Here is a 14,612-nt window from a genome sequence, read left to right as displayed (position 1 = left end):
CTTCCATGAATTGCTCTATAACTTGCTCGACTAATTGAAAACAATGAGAATAGGTCTGAAAAAGAGGTACAATATGGCGGCCGGAAACAGCAACACGCCCATTTTGTGACGTAGGTGAGTAGGGTCTATATAACTGAAGTCATTTCATAATGGAAATAAGGTTGTTAAAAGTTGCTGGGAACAATTTGAGCATCCTGAAAAGTTGGTAGTGTTTTGTCCCAACCGTCCATATGCAAACCTACGCCCACGATTAACGGGTAAATTCATAATTTTAGACATTAGGGCTTAAACTGCCTGCGACAGGATGAAAAAGTCTTAAATAGCATTATTATGTGAATCACAATCATATTTTGAGACGATTTGACTATATACAAGAATTTGGCAAAGCGCAGATGACGAGAAATTAGTCTTATTTAGCAACGCCTACCGTTGTAGGGCTCGAGCATCCCCAACAGGAGGATGACATCGGCAGGGTCATGATTTCATCTGATTTAGAATTCAGCCCATTGAGGGGGAATTATTCAGGAGGAGGAAAATGCGACGAAAAGAGCCGCAAAATGTCATTGTTTCAGTCTCTCTAATCCAATATTTTTACAGGATATTCTTTTCATCGAAGTATTTTCCCCCAATTGCTAAATATATGGTATGATCATGACAAATAAGTCTTGTGCTAACTGGAATATGAAATATTAAAAATTAGAGATGTCCCGAACGATTGAGATGCCGATCGATCGGGTCCAATCACGTCATTTTCAAAGTATCGGAATCGGCAAAAAAATATCGGACATGCCTTTCTTTAATATATATATATATTTTTTAATTAAATCGTTTTCTAATTGTATTTAAAGACATAATGTGTTACACTCTTCCAGAGTCTTTAGTTTAAGTTTAAGGTAGGGTTATCAAATTTATCGCGTTAACGGCGAGAATTAATATTTATTACATTCATCACGTTACAATATTTAACGCAATTAACGCATTCGCTGCACGACCCACTCACACATTGTCACGTACAATCTATAATGGCGCCATTTTACCCATACAGTATATGGAGCTAAAAGGCAGCGTAAAATGAGTAAAGAGAATTTTGGCAGCCTTTGGAGCCTTTTTTTTAAATGGCTAAAGCCTTACAATCCCTCTCCCAACGATTAGAATAATCGTGGGAAGCAATGTGGGGAAGAAAGGTAGTAGTTGATCTTTTTCTTAACACCCTCTGTTATTTCCCAACGCAGAGAAGATATATCAATTGGTACCGCGACGCACAGTCATGGTTGCACTTCCCATCATGCATTTGGGCAGAAGTTAAATGGCTACAGTATCATTTACTGAAAGCTCAACAAATACACTGGATGGCAATATTTAGTCACAATATCCAAAGTCACATTTACAAGTCTTTCTATCCGTGCATCCCTCTCACAGAAAGAATGTTAATAATATAAATGCCATCTTGAGGATTTATTGTCATAATAAACAAATACAGTACTTATGTACTGTATGTTGAATGTATATATTCGTCCGAGTTTTATTCATTTTTTTCTTAATACATTGCCAAAATGTATATGATTGGGGAAAATTACCGGAAATGATTGGAATTGAATCGGGAGCAAAAAAAAGCAATCGGATCGGGAAATATCGGGATACACAAACTAAAACGATCGGGAGCAAAAAACATGATCGGAACAACCCTATTAAAAATGCATTTATTCAGTACGACAGGGCAAAATTAATGCATAATGGTCAAAACTGGCAACTTCTTCCTTTTGTCATTTCCCTGCCCCGACTTCGGAGACGGAGGAAAGCGTGTCAACAAAACAGGAGGCGTGACAGTTAGCCGACATGCTAACCCGAACCGAGTGATGTTTCAAAGTCTTATTCTTGGCCTTCAAAGCGAAAAATCACACAAAACTACCCAGGATCAAATCACACGGCGGCGGGGTTGTCGACGGTCTTCGCCGATCGGCAACCTGCCCAGCAGCGAGCAAATTACAGCTCGTCCGTCTCGTTCCCCTGCTGCGGGCAGGAGAGCTGGACAAACCGGCCTACGTCGGAGGAGCGCGTAGCTGCCTAATACTGTTGAAATTTGCCCCCCCGGCCAAGGCGCACGGGAACAGTGATGGCCGAACAAAGTGCTGCTCTGCCGATGCTGCCCCCGCGCGCGCCAACCGGGAAGGCCTAACTTCGCGCGTTTTCTTCTTATTTTTAACCCTTTGTACTGACTCCATGTTTCAAAAGTTTGAAGAACACTCACCGAAAACAGGTTGACAATTTATTCGTTGACAGTGGTCAAAAACAAGGCAAAAACAGACAACGGAGGGACAATTCTGGATCCAAAACAAGACTACATGTTTCCGAGCAGCAAAAATCTGTGTTATCTCAGTGTCCAGTCTTTTTAAAGTCCTTGGTGAAGCAGGCCGTGTCGAAAGTGTGTCCGAAGGTGTGTCTGGGCGTTGCTTTTGGGTCTTCCCCTCTGTGGCCGGTTATGGGCGGCTTAGGTTCGTGCGCGGATGGGACGCCCGCTATCAACTTTGTTGTCCGGGCTGGCTGTACTTGTTTTAGGACAAAGCGCTTTGTCCTTGGAATTTGCTGGGAGAGCTGATTGCAAGAGTTGGTGCGTCAATCTTGTTCGTGACGCACGCGTTGGGCTTCTGTGATAAGACGGCATTGTGTATCTCTTCTATTTCTTCTCATTAAACTATGGTGTGCTCTTTATTCTATATTAGTAGTGCAGTCTTACCGTAAATATGAAAATGATACTATTTCCTGATTAATTATATTACGTGTGTTAGAGTAATGCAAACAGTTAGACAGTGCCTACGAGAAACTGTACTATTTTTCTCATCTCCCCCTCATTAGCCCGGATAAGGTGATACACTTTACTGTGTCAAAGGGCATGTAGTGGAGTCTGCTTAAACAATAGTTAGATGAATGTGTTAGACTAATGCAAACAATTATATGGTGTGTGCGATGACGGTACCTTTTCCCTTCAATACGAATATGGCATAAAATAATGCTTTACTACACGGCGAAGATGTAAACAGTGAGAGAGCGGCATGCAGTTGTTGTGCAACATGGCAGGATGTCTCTGAGGAGAACTTTTCTACATGTCCGTCCATGATCAAACATAAGAGTGTGTTTGTGTATATCACATTATGGCCTTCAACCTCCATCATTTCGCAAATATTATTTGGACTACTTCTCAGCAAACATGCAACTAGTGTCCGCCTCCCACTTGTGCACCCGCCACACACTATATATACACAAGCGAGGCTAGAATGTCACATAGATCCAATTTCTGCCCAAAGGGAGTGCTTACTGCTGAGCATGCCTGTGTGCAGGTGATGTAAAGACAGATGCGGCTTGTGACACTAATTATCCCGACGGGAGGTGTCCGATATGTTTAGGCCTTGGTCGAGGGCGTGCGGAAGGTGCGAGCGCATTGAGGTCAAGGGTGGAAAAGTAAACGACGGGGAACGCATAGTTGAAATTCACGGGTAAGGTTTCCGAACTTCAGCATTGACGGCCTAATTATAGAGAGGCTGGTCAGGGGGTCTCTTGGTATGAAGGTCACTATTGAGTGGAGGGAGAGGGAATTGAAGGAAAATCATTCGTGGGGTAGATTAGATTGACATGGCAAAACATGCAAAGAAACGATACAAAATGAAGAGAAATTTTCGAAATATAGGTTTTAAATGTAAATCAGTGAAGAAGTGTGACTAAAGACTACACTGCAAAACAGTGACATTCATCAAATAGAAAGCAATACATGTTATGTACATTATGTCGCTTATAAAGTGAGTCTATACAGTTCTCAGATGTACAAAATCTTACATTTTTTTGTGTGTGATACATTCAAAAATAAACACTACAGCCTCAATTTTTAAAATGTAGTACAAAATGTGATTGCATACCTGTTGGTGGTCGTCTTTGTGGCAGGAGACAAAGTGGAAATGATGAGGTATTGAGACTTAACTCATTGACTGCCACTAACGGCGATAGACGTCTAATCCATTTGACATCTACCATTTATAAACTCATTTAAATTCACATGAAATAGTACTTTGGACGTCTATCCCCGTCAATGGCAGCCAATGAGTCTTAACTCTATGATGTTAAAATTGACTAATTCAAACAATAATGAAAAAAAAAATGAGAATCAGACATCATCAAATTTCCATACTAGGTGGCGCTGTTCTTCTGCGGCAAGCATTTTTGCCAGGAACTGACAGGATTTGAAAGGATAATAAAAAATAGCCCCCCGACAATGAGAATCGCCCCCGCCGCACCAACACAGGCCGCCGACCAGGACAGCTGGTGGTGTAGAGGGACCGTGTGATCGCTGGCGAGCAGAGCCAGCACCGATTGGTGGAACATCGCGATGGAGATGAGGACCAGGACGCCTGAAAGTGTAGAAAATGAAAGCAATGATTTGCAAACAGTTGTTTTTGTCAACAATGACGATAACGAAAATATTTTGTTAACGAGCACTTTTTTCGTGACGATGACGAGACGATAACGGGCTAAAAATGTTGTTTTGGGAGACTAAAACATACAGTGGTATGAAAAAGTATCTGAACCTTTTGGAATTTCTCACATTTCTGCATAAAATCACTATTGAATGGGATCTGAGTTTTGTCAAAATCATACAGATGAAACTATAGTGTCTGCTTTAACTAAAACCAACCAAAAATTTATAAGTTTTCATATTTTGAATGAAATGTTTATTGTCATCATCATCGGCATCATTGACAGTTACAAAATGTGGGATAATTTGGCCAAAGGAGGAGAATCATTGACATTGTTTGGGAATAATTTGCCCCAAAACACCGATGACAGACAAAAGAAGACGGGAAAAAGCATATGCTTATCAATACCCGTCCCCCTACAGCCCGGGACGCACAGTCTAGCATGGTAGAGTTGCATACATCATATTACATGAGCTTTTATCTTCCGTTTTTTGCTTTTGTCCATTTTTTCACTTATAATCAGTGTTGTTAATCTTACTGAAAAAAAGTAATTAATTATAGTTGCAAATTACTTCTCCCAAAAAGTAATTGCGTTAGTAACTCAATTACCTGAATGTAAGAGTAATTAGTTACTTGGCAAAGTAATTGGTGATAATTACTTTTTTTTTTTTTTTTTTTTCCTCAAAAAAAAAAAAAAAAAAACATTGGCCACACTATGTGAAGTTTTTTGTGAAGGTTTTTGGTACAATTGGCCCGAGCCCAATTCTTTACCCTAATTTACCCTTTACCCTGAATCAGCTGTTAAAAGTTGTTAAAATTGCTCCCATTATTGCATTAGTTCCCTTCTCTCTACTTTCGACATATGAAAGTTTTAAAACTGTTTCATCATTTAAAGATAGATTCAAGTCAAGATTTTGCCGATTTAGAAGTATTTTAGATAAAAAGTTTCTTAGGTTCGCTAGGAAGGTTCTCTACAAACAGAGCCGTCCTAAAAAGTCTACTGCTTTAAGATGGCAGCTGTCTACTAACTCATTTAATGCCATGTCTGTCATTTTGCATCCAGTTATATCTATGTACAGTACATGTGATATCTACCATGTCTACCATATCTACCATAACATGCGGGCGTAGTTTGTAGGCTATCGGCAACAACATGTATTATTGGAGCTACCTAGCATCGCATTTGCTCTGCGTCACAACTTTCTTGCCTCCTCCCTACTCCTGCTCTGCTCTGTCGTCTCGGTGAGTCCGTCTCCCTCAGACTTTTCGACCAATATAGTAACGCATAGTAACGCATGCCTTTCCGTCCTCAGTAACGGTAACGGCGTTGCCAGGATGAGAAAAGTAATTAATTAGATTACCCACTACTGAAAAAAATAAAGCCGTTAGTAACGCCGTTATATTGTAACGCCGTTATTAACAACACTGCTTATAATCATCCCAAAAGTCATTGATGGCCATGGCACCAGGGGTGAAAGTAGCTAGAATTTCTTGCCGGAACTCCCCGACGTGAAGGATCGCCACGGAGCCAGAAATTTTATTTACCGTATTTTTTTTTTCTTTCTTTTTTTTTGGGGGGGGGGGGGGGGGGTGTCAAACCTCTTAAACTACTGAAATGCAAAGAAAACTGTTTTAGCACAGTTATTTGTATAAAACATACAAAAACTGATTTTCATTCAAAATTGTATTTTTTCAATGATTTGCAAAATAAAAGTTAACAAACACAGCAATAACCCCAACATCCATCTCTTAATTTTTATTTTCCCTCATTTCCTCACATACTAAATGCCAAATCTTAATTTCAACTACTTAAGAGCATGGGATGTATATTAAAAATGAAGTTAATGTAAACATTTATTTTTGCTTTCTTTTTTTATATATAATAATGATAAAAGCAACATACATTCAGAAAAATAATTACTTATATTATGCACAGTGAAATGGAATTTATTTTGAAGATCGCGCAAACAATGACTTCTTCAAATCATAAGGAAATCAATAAGTAGCCTAACATACTGTAAATGAACAAATATAAGTCCAAAGTGCACATTGACAGCTAAGATGTTCTGAACCTTCCAATCAGAGCAAATAAAACTAAATATGATAAATAAGCCTCCTCAACTCCTTCCTTGCTCTTAAAGATTTGATCCATTTTATGTTGAATTGCTCTTTTTGTGTCGCATCAATTCAACATTTTTTTTTTTTTTTTTTTTGCTGTTCCAGAAAACATGCACATTTGAACCAATCTAACCTAACTATCTCTGTTGATCACATGTTAGTATGTCAGCCAATTAAACAGATAAATGAGTCCAGGCATTTTGCTTTGCTGCGTGCATTCGCACATTGACGTGACTCATCATCGTCAGACTCAGATGAATGCAGCAGCTGCGGAAACCTCCATGCCGTCCGTGGAATAAAATCAATAATATATATTGGTGGAAACGGACTACGTTACACAAGCACTTTATTATGCTTGTTGTGTAAGTAAATCTAATGTTGGTAGACTGTTATCTTCTTGGAGAAGAAATGCATGTGTGGCAGCTTAGCATTATTATTTTTTTTTTCTTAGCGTTTTGAGAGTTGCCGTCATATTTTCAGAATCAAAGCACCGTGTACCGGAACAGCATTCCGGCCCTGAATATTACACCGGAACAGCATTCTGGCCCTGAATCTTATGCCGGAACTGCGTTCTAGCCCTGAATCTTATACCGGAACTGCGTTCCTGACCGTTCTGGCCCACTTTCACCCCTGCATGGCACTACGCAATATTGTCAAGGTGTTGGCCGGACATGGCCGTTGGTTTGGTGTAGGTCGCATTGTAAGAAAATTCTGTCCAATGAGCTTAGCGTCCAGTCAAGCAGCTCCATTTCAGCGAACGTTAAAAGCACATGCAGATTGGTGATCTAAGTTTGCTGCAGGGCTTATCTTCAGGACGTACAATATTATGTCTTAGTCTCTGTCCCTGACATTCAATCATCCTTTTGTTGTCTTTTTGTTGTGGGAACATTTTGTTGTGGATGTGTGTGCCAGTGGAGTTATGTGTCATTTTGGTTCGAGTAGCGATTTAGAACGGTTTCCTTGTACATCTTTTTGAAGTAACTAAACTAATTTTAATGAGGATAGTATGCAAACAATGACAGAAGGGGAAAAAACGAATAAGTGAACCATCACATTTAATATTTTGTGCCCCCGCCCCCTCCTTTGGCAGTAATAACTTCAACCAGACACTTCCTGTAGCTGCACATCAGTCTGGCACATCGATCAGGACTAATCTTGGTCCATTCTACAAAACTGCTGTAGTTCAGTCAGATTCCTGGGATTGTCTGGCATGAATCGCTGTCTTTAGGTCATGCCACAGCATCTCAATGGGGTTCAAGTCTGGACTTTGACTTGGCCACTCCAGAACGTGTGTTTTGTTGTTCTGAAACTATTTTGAAGTTGATTTACGTTTTCCAGGTCCTGAGCTAGCAAAACAACCCCAAATCATGATGCTCACTCCACCATGCTTCACGGTGAGGATGAGATGCTGATGTTGGTGAGCTGTTCCGTTTTTCCTATACCCATGACGTTGTGTGTTACTCCCAAACAATTCAACTTTGGTTTGATCAGTCCACAAAATATTTTGCCAAAACTTCTGTAAAGTGTCCAAGTGCCTTTTTGCGAACATTAAACGAGCAACAGTGTTTTTTTGTTGTTGTTTTTTTTAGACAGCAGTGGCTTCCTCTTTGGAGTCCTACCATGAGCACCATTCTTGGCCATAGATTTACAAATAATTAATGTGTGCACAGAAATATTGGACTGTGCCAGTGATTTCTGTAACTCTTTAACAGACACTCTAGGGTTCTTTTTTACCTGTCTGAGTATTCTGCGCTGAACTCTTGGCGTCATCTTTGGTGGACGGCCACTCCTTGGGAGAGAAGCAACAGTGCCAAACTCTCTCTATTTGTAGACAACTTCACTGACTGTTGATTGATGAACATCAAGACTTTTAAAGATGGTTTTGTATTCTTTCCCAGCTTTATACAAATAAAAAATCCTTGATCCCAGGTCTTCAGACAGCTCTTTTGACCGAGCCATAATGCACATCAGACAATGGTTTTCATCAAGAGGTTTCTTACCAGGTGTGTGTTTTATAGTGGGTAGGGCAGCTTTGAACTACCCATCAGTGATTAGGCACACACCTGACTTACAATGTTTGGTAAAAATTGGTCTCAATTGCTTTTCAAGACTCCTTAGGCAGAGGGTTGACTTACTAATTTTCCCCTTTCTGTCATTGTTTGCATGTTATCCTCATTAAAATATGAAAACCTATAAATGTTTGAGTGGTTTTAGTTAAAGCAGACACCGTATTTTCATCTGTGTGATTTTGACAAAGATCAGATCACATTTGGTGGTGATTTTATGCAGGAATGTGAGAAATTCCAAAAGTTTCTGGTATTTTTTCATACCACTGTAACAACGCTAATCCCAGTTTTCGTCTGACGAGACGAGAATGAGACAAAAATGCGCAATAGTTTTCGTCACGTGTTCACATTGTGTGACATTTTATGTGTAGTTAGTCTGCATCATAGCAATGTCTGGTTGTGTCACTTACAGTGTGTGACGTGCTGCCCCCCCCCCCCCCCCCCCACTCACCAGTGCAGTGTCCTCACTACTCTCCAGTCAGATGCAGTAAGATTTATTTTCTTACTTTGGCCAGAGAGAATATACAATGTTGATTTAGTCTTTAATGGTCTGTGCTGAGTGACCATCACACACTAAATGTAACTTGTAGCATTAGCATAGCATTTGCGTTCGCGTGAGCATTAGGGTAACACTACGAGTGAGCATCCTCTTAAAGGGTACCACGGATAGAAAATCTTAAAAGATAAATGTTAGTATGAGTTATAATAATTTGATATTAAAACCCCTTCCTAATGTTTTTGTTCCAATAAAATTTATAACATTCTGAATAAAAAAATAAACTAGTAGCTCACCATTGTTGTTGATGTTGCAGGGCGGTGACGTCACATGGCCACTCTGCCGTACTTCATAGTGCCACTCTTTAACTATGTAAGGTAGTGATTTAAATACACCACAAGGAGTCAATAGCGAGTTTTGAATTAATAAGAGATCAAACCAATGAGTTTGTTTTGTCCCTCGACTGACACCGTACTTTCCTGTTTAGTGCGGGTCCATTGTGATTTATGTTCATTTGAGTGTTGCCTTCACAACAAACAAGAAAGATAATGGCTCCCAGCATCATAGATTGTATATTGTGACTAAATATTGCCATCCAGTGTATTTGCTGAAATGTTTAGAGTTTGACCAAAGTCTGAGTAAGTTTTAAGTGTATTTTATATATCTATTTAAGTGTATTTTATATATCTACTTTGATTGTGGATTTGTGAATGCCAGTTCTCTTTGCATTGTTGTTTAACTGTGTGAGAATAGGGCCTCATTAATACAGATTGAAGCAGTTTTCTTTTTGTGAACATTATTTTTTTAAAGATATGAAGATTATTTTTGTTGTATTTCCACTATATGATACTTATGTTTGTTGTGAAGGAGTTGCCGAAGCTTATGCCAATAAACGGCGCGGTCCGAGCTTCGAATGTCAACGCCTGTGTCCACTGTCATTTCTCTCTGCCTACTCACCCCACTTTGGATTGAAGCAGTGCTTCTCAATTATTTTCTCTTAAGCCCCCCCCCAAGGAAGACGTACATGTTTCGCGCCACCCCCAAACTCTCTGCCGCCACTGTGAATAGTATCATTTGTCTATAAAATTACAATCATAAGTACGCCTCAGCCTAACATTGTGTCTTTTTTTTCTATTAAAGAAAAAAAGTAACAGATCAACTTAAAATAAAGTATAATTTTATTTACATTGTTTTGTTTGTAACAGAAAAGACTTAACGCGCAACAATTTGCCTCAATTTAAAAGAAAGTCACATCCAAACCGTAAAAATACACTCAAGGTACATTTTTGGCCATTTGATATTGAAAAATAAAATGTAATAAAATCAGTAAATAAAAACAAATTCAATTTGGTTAGAAACATTAACCCATGAGGACAATATGCCAAAAAATTTGACCGAAAAAACAAAACTGAATGGAAGGAAAAAAATGTCTTTGGACAGAAGGACCGTTTTTATTTTCGCCGCTCACAGTATCACCTCCTTTGCAATGGTGTGGGGTTATTTTGCACTGCGCATGCTAACAGTGCTCACTGGTTTACTGATATAACACTGACAAAGCGGGACGATTGTTGGCAATATACGGCACGTTTTCGATGAAAAATAATCAAGCGGCTTATCAATGAGATTGGGGTCTAATGTCTTTAAGTGGCGTCTCATTTGATTTGGCTTCCGGCTGTCCGCTGTAATCATTTTTAGACACAGTAAACAGTGGTCTTTCATCATCTCCCACTGTATTAAAAGTCAAAGCCAAAAGGCGAACGACCTGAAAAAAGCGCATTCTCGGCGGCCAAGGGAGAACCGTAGGTGAGGGTGGTCGTCGTGACGATCCCAAGCCGAAAATGGCACTTCTCGGGCGGACACGTGAGAACCGGAGAAGACAGTGGGTCGCTGCGTGAGTCCGGTGTTGTACCAGGAAAAAAAAGCCGGAAAACGGCTTTCGAAAACAGCGCACAGCTCTTCATATCTCTTTTCTGTGTGCAGTGTGGACTGTGCTCTTGCTTAGTTCAAAAATACTGCGCGCACTCCGAAAATGAGAGCGCCACTGCCACCCACTGAGTGGATGCACAAGTACACTTTAATCAAGTACGGCAAAAAAATAAATAAAAAAGCATGTTCCCCAAGGTCACATGCGCCACCCCTGGCATCGCTCTGCGCCCCCCTGGGGGGGCGCGCCCCACTATTTGAGAAGTACTGGATTAAAGGAAAACTACGGCGTCAGTCAAGGGACAAAACGCACTCATTGGCTTGAATCCTAATTAATTTAAAACTCGCCATTGACACCTTGTGGCGTGCCACCTTACATAATTAAAGCATAATTTTGGGTTTTTTTTGTTTTTTAAAAAGTGACACGTGGAATTCCGGCAGCATGGCCATGTGACGTCACCACCCTGCAACGTCAACAACAATGGCGACCTTGAAAGAAAAACATTAAGAGGGGTTTTAATATCAAATTATTATAACTCATACTAAGATTTATCTTTTAAGAACTACATGTCCTTCTATCTTTGGTTCCCTCTGCGCCCCCTGGGGGGCGCGCCCCACTATTTGAGAAGTACTGGATTAAAGGAAAACTATGGCGTCAGTCAAGGGACAAAACGCACTCATTGGCTTGAATCCTAATTAATTTAAAACTCGCCATTGACACCTTGTGGCGTGCTACCTTACATAATTAAAGCATAACTTTGGTTTTTTTTTGTTTTTTAAAAAGTGACATGTGGAATTCCGGCAGCTTGGCCATGTGACGTCACCACCCTGCAACGTCAACAACAATGGCGACTTTGAAAGAAAAACATTAAGAGTGGTTTTAATATCAAATTATTATAACTCATACTAAGATTTATCTTTTAAGAACTACATGTCCTTCTATCTTTGGTTCCCTCTTAAACTCTCGGACAACCTTTTTTACATACAGTTCGTCGCGTCCAGGTGGATATAATTATAAGAAAATAATGTAATGTTTTCCTGTTGAGTGTGTATTATCACCAAGTTGGTGTTGTCCTTGTAGACGCTACAATATGTGCTCGTCTGTCAATGTTCATTCGAAATAGTTGGAAAACTTTATTTGTTTATTTTTGGAGTAAATTTTTTTTAACTTTACAGACAAAAACATTTTCAGTAAACGTCGACTTAAAACTGGACAAAATTTATGTCAAAAACTAAGCTAAACACATTTTAAGATGACTAAAATATGACTAAATACTACTTACTAAATACTGTATAAATATCCAAAAGTCTATGACCAAGACAAAAATTAAAAGGGCTGTCAAAAACAACACTGTTTATAAAAATGTCACTCTGTCGACGAAGGTTCTAACCTGAGAAGATGAAGCAGAAGGACGCCGGCTTGAGGAAGAAGGAAACACCTTTGCTGAGAGTCATGATGATGCAAATGGAGCCCGTCACCATCATGGTGAGACTTAGGAGAGCCAAAACGGCTGCCGCCAGATTTAAGTCTAGAAGAGTGACAAATTTGACAATCCAGAGATGATGGGGGGTGGTTTAGGAATTGTGGGGGAATAGCAGAGGATTGGACATGTGTTCATGACAGGTCTACAAATTGATCATCAAAATATACATTATTAACCTAAGAATTGTCCAATTTCGGTTAGTATTTTGATCTCATTAGTCCTCACTGGAAATATTGATAAACTCTGTAATTAACAAAATATTATGAAACATCTACTTTTAACTCCAGAAAACTGACAGTTACATAAGCTGCGTTTCCATTACCCCTTGTATTCGTTAGTCCTCACTGGAAATAATGATAATTAGAGCTGTCCCGACTAGTCGACGTCATCGATGACGTAAATGCGTCGACAGGCAAAACATACCGTCGACGGGTAATGACGGGTTAAAAAAAAATTACACGCGGATAAAGTATGGCAGGCGCTCGCGATGCAAGCGGTTGTTACCGGCACCTCCAAGGGGGCCACTGTTATTCTCAATGTGACCAGCATTGTCAGATTGAGTGGAGAGGAAGAAAGTGGGCGAGCGAGAAACAGGGCGCGAGATAGGTGTGATTTGGGTAAATGCGCGGGTAGCGCGGAGTTAAGTGGCTGCATCCCCCACGTTTTTGTTTTGGTCAATAAAAGTATCCATAAAAAGCCATCCGAGGCCTCTCGGTGTTTGTATGTACGCCGCCACCTTCCTGAGGAGGAAATCGGACGAACCGATGACAACGAGCCAATTGAATCGCCGGTTCACTCCTCACTACGGCGAGGAGTTGAAAACACCGCCAATTACCAAGAAGGGCAAAATTGGTAACACGGTGAAAGCGGCATAACGCGAAAGGCGGACCAGAATAGGAATTATTTCAAGGAAAATATGGAGGGTGCCAATGTATGTACTCTTTGCTAAGCTGAGCTCGCACACCACGGTAGCACGTCGGCTATGAACGAACACTTGAAGCGCCGTCACCCAGCTGTAATTTTTGAAGACACCATGAAACAACAAGCTAGCGGATTGTAAGTCCATACAACGTTCTAACAATTTTTTTAAATTGAAGTTGCCTTTATGTGCGTCGTATCAACGCGCATTTTTATTTAATAAAATTATTAATATATATACATAATATTATTATATAATAATTTATTTAATTATTATTAAATTTATTAGGATCATGGAAGCTCCCACTTACTCAGAAATGTGTGAGTATGAAAATAATCGTTTGTGGCAACACTAATTCCTATTTATTATTTTTGAGGGATTAATGTTAGGATTACACTTTGCAATATGAAAAACACATGAATTATACATTGCCACCATTTCATAAATATGTTTCCTATTTGCCCATTGCTTCCTTGGAGTTGATAAGCCAAATGTTGGTGGAAAATGAGCTACGTGCTGATTTGGCCCAACTTGAAACAGAATTTTCTGGCAGGTGAACATGGACAGGTGCAACCCATATAGGCTGTGCCAGTATGTGTGAGTGAGGCCTTGATGTTATCAGTAGTCCTAGTAACGGGCATCCCATTGATAAGTGAAGATGACGGCAAAGACGAATGACAAAAAGATTTTGTATGTTTTCCATTCATTATAAAATCGTGCCTTACTTTTGCTTGTCGTCTTCTTGAAGACGACAGCGTTTTCCCCCGAGGTGAAGAATTTGAAGTAGGTGCAGTTGGATTCTGTGGAGGAAAAGGTAACTTTAGTACAACATAGTGTATATGCATGCACACATGTGCTGCGGATGGCTGCTGGTCTTGTGCAATGTGTCTTCTACGTATGCATCCATGCACACACTATTGTCCTTCAAGGCATAATTTCTATTTATAGCCAAGTGTTGAGTCGGAATACGTACAGACACACACATTGCACATATGGCGCTGCCAGCAGTGGTGGGAGGTAAAACATACTTCATTATTATAGAGAAGTGCAGGTATGTTTTGTTTACTTTTTTAATATTTTCACTTATGCTCTCTATTTTGGAAATTGTCAAAAAGTATTTTTTCTGGCAATTAAAAGAAGTAT

At 39.8% G+C, this 14,612-nt stretch overlaps 1 protein-coding gene across 2 annotated transcripts in view; it reads right to left on the bottom strand.

The window, feature by feature from the left end:
- Positions 1–2,353: 2,353 nt before the first annotated feature.
- Positions 2,354–14,612, bottom strand: part of cacng6b (calcium channel, voltage-dependent, gamma subunit 6b) — a 44,974-nt gene continuing 32,715 nt past the window's right edge. For both annotated transcript variants that reach the window (XM_057833169.1, XM_057833170.1), the window contains exons 3-5: positions 14,195–14,269; positions 12,458–12,595; positions 2,354–4,397 (exon numbers count right to left, since the gene is read on the bottom strand). In XM_057833169.1, the coding sequence (XP_057689152.1) occupies positions 4,177–4,397; positions 12,458–12,595; positions 14,195–14,269 (434 nt within the window). In that variant the 3' untranslated portion in view covers positions 2,354–4,176. The remainder of the gene's footprint in view (positions 4,398–12,457; positions 12,596–14,194; positions 14,270–14,612) is intronic.

The sequence above is a fragment of the Corythoichthys intestinalis genome, chromosome 4, assembly GCF_030265065.1.
Source record: "Corythoichthys intestinalis isolate RoL2023-P3 chromosome 4, ASM3026506v1, whole genome shotgun sequence".
NCBI classification, from domain to species: Eukaryota; Metazoa; Chordata; class Actinopteri; order Syngnathiformes; family Syngnathidae; genus Corythoichthys; species Corythoichthys intestinalis.
The sequence above is the reverse complement of the archived record's forward strand: the minus strand, read 5'-3'. Positions and strand labels throughout refer to the sequence as shown.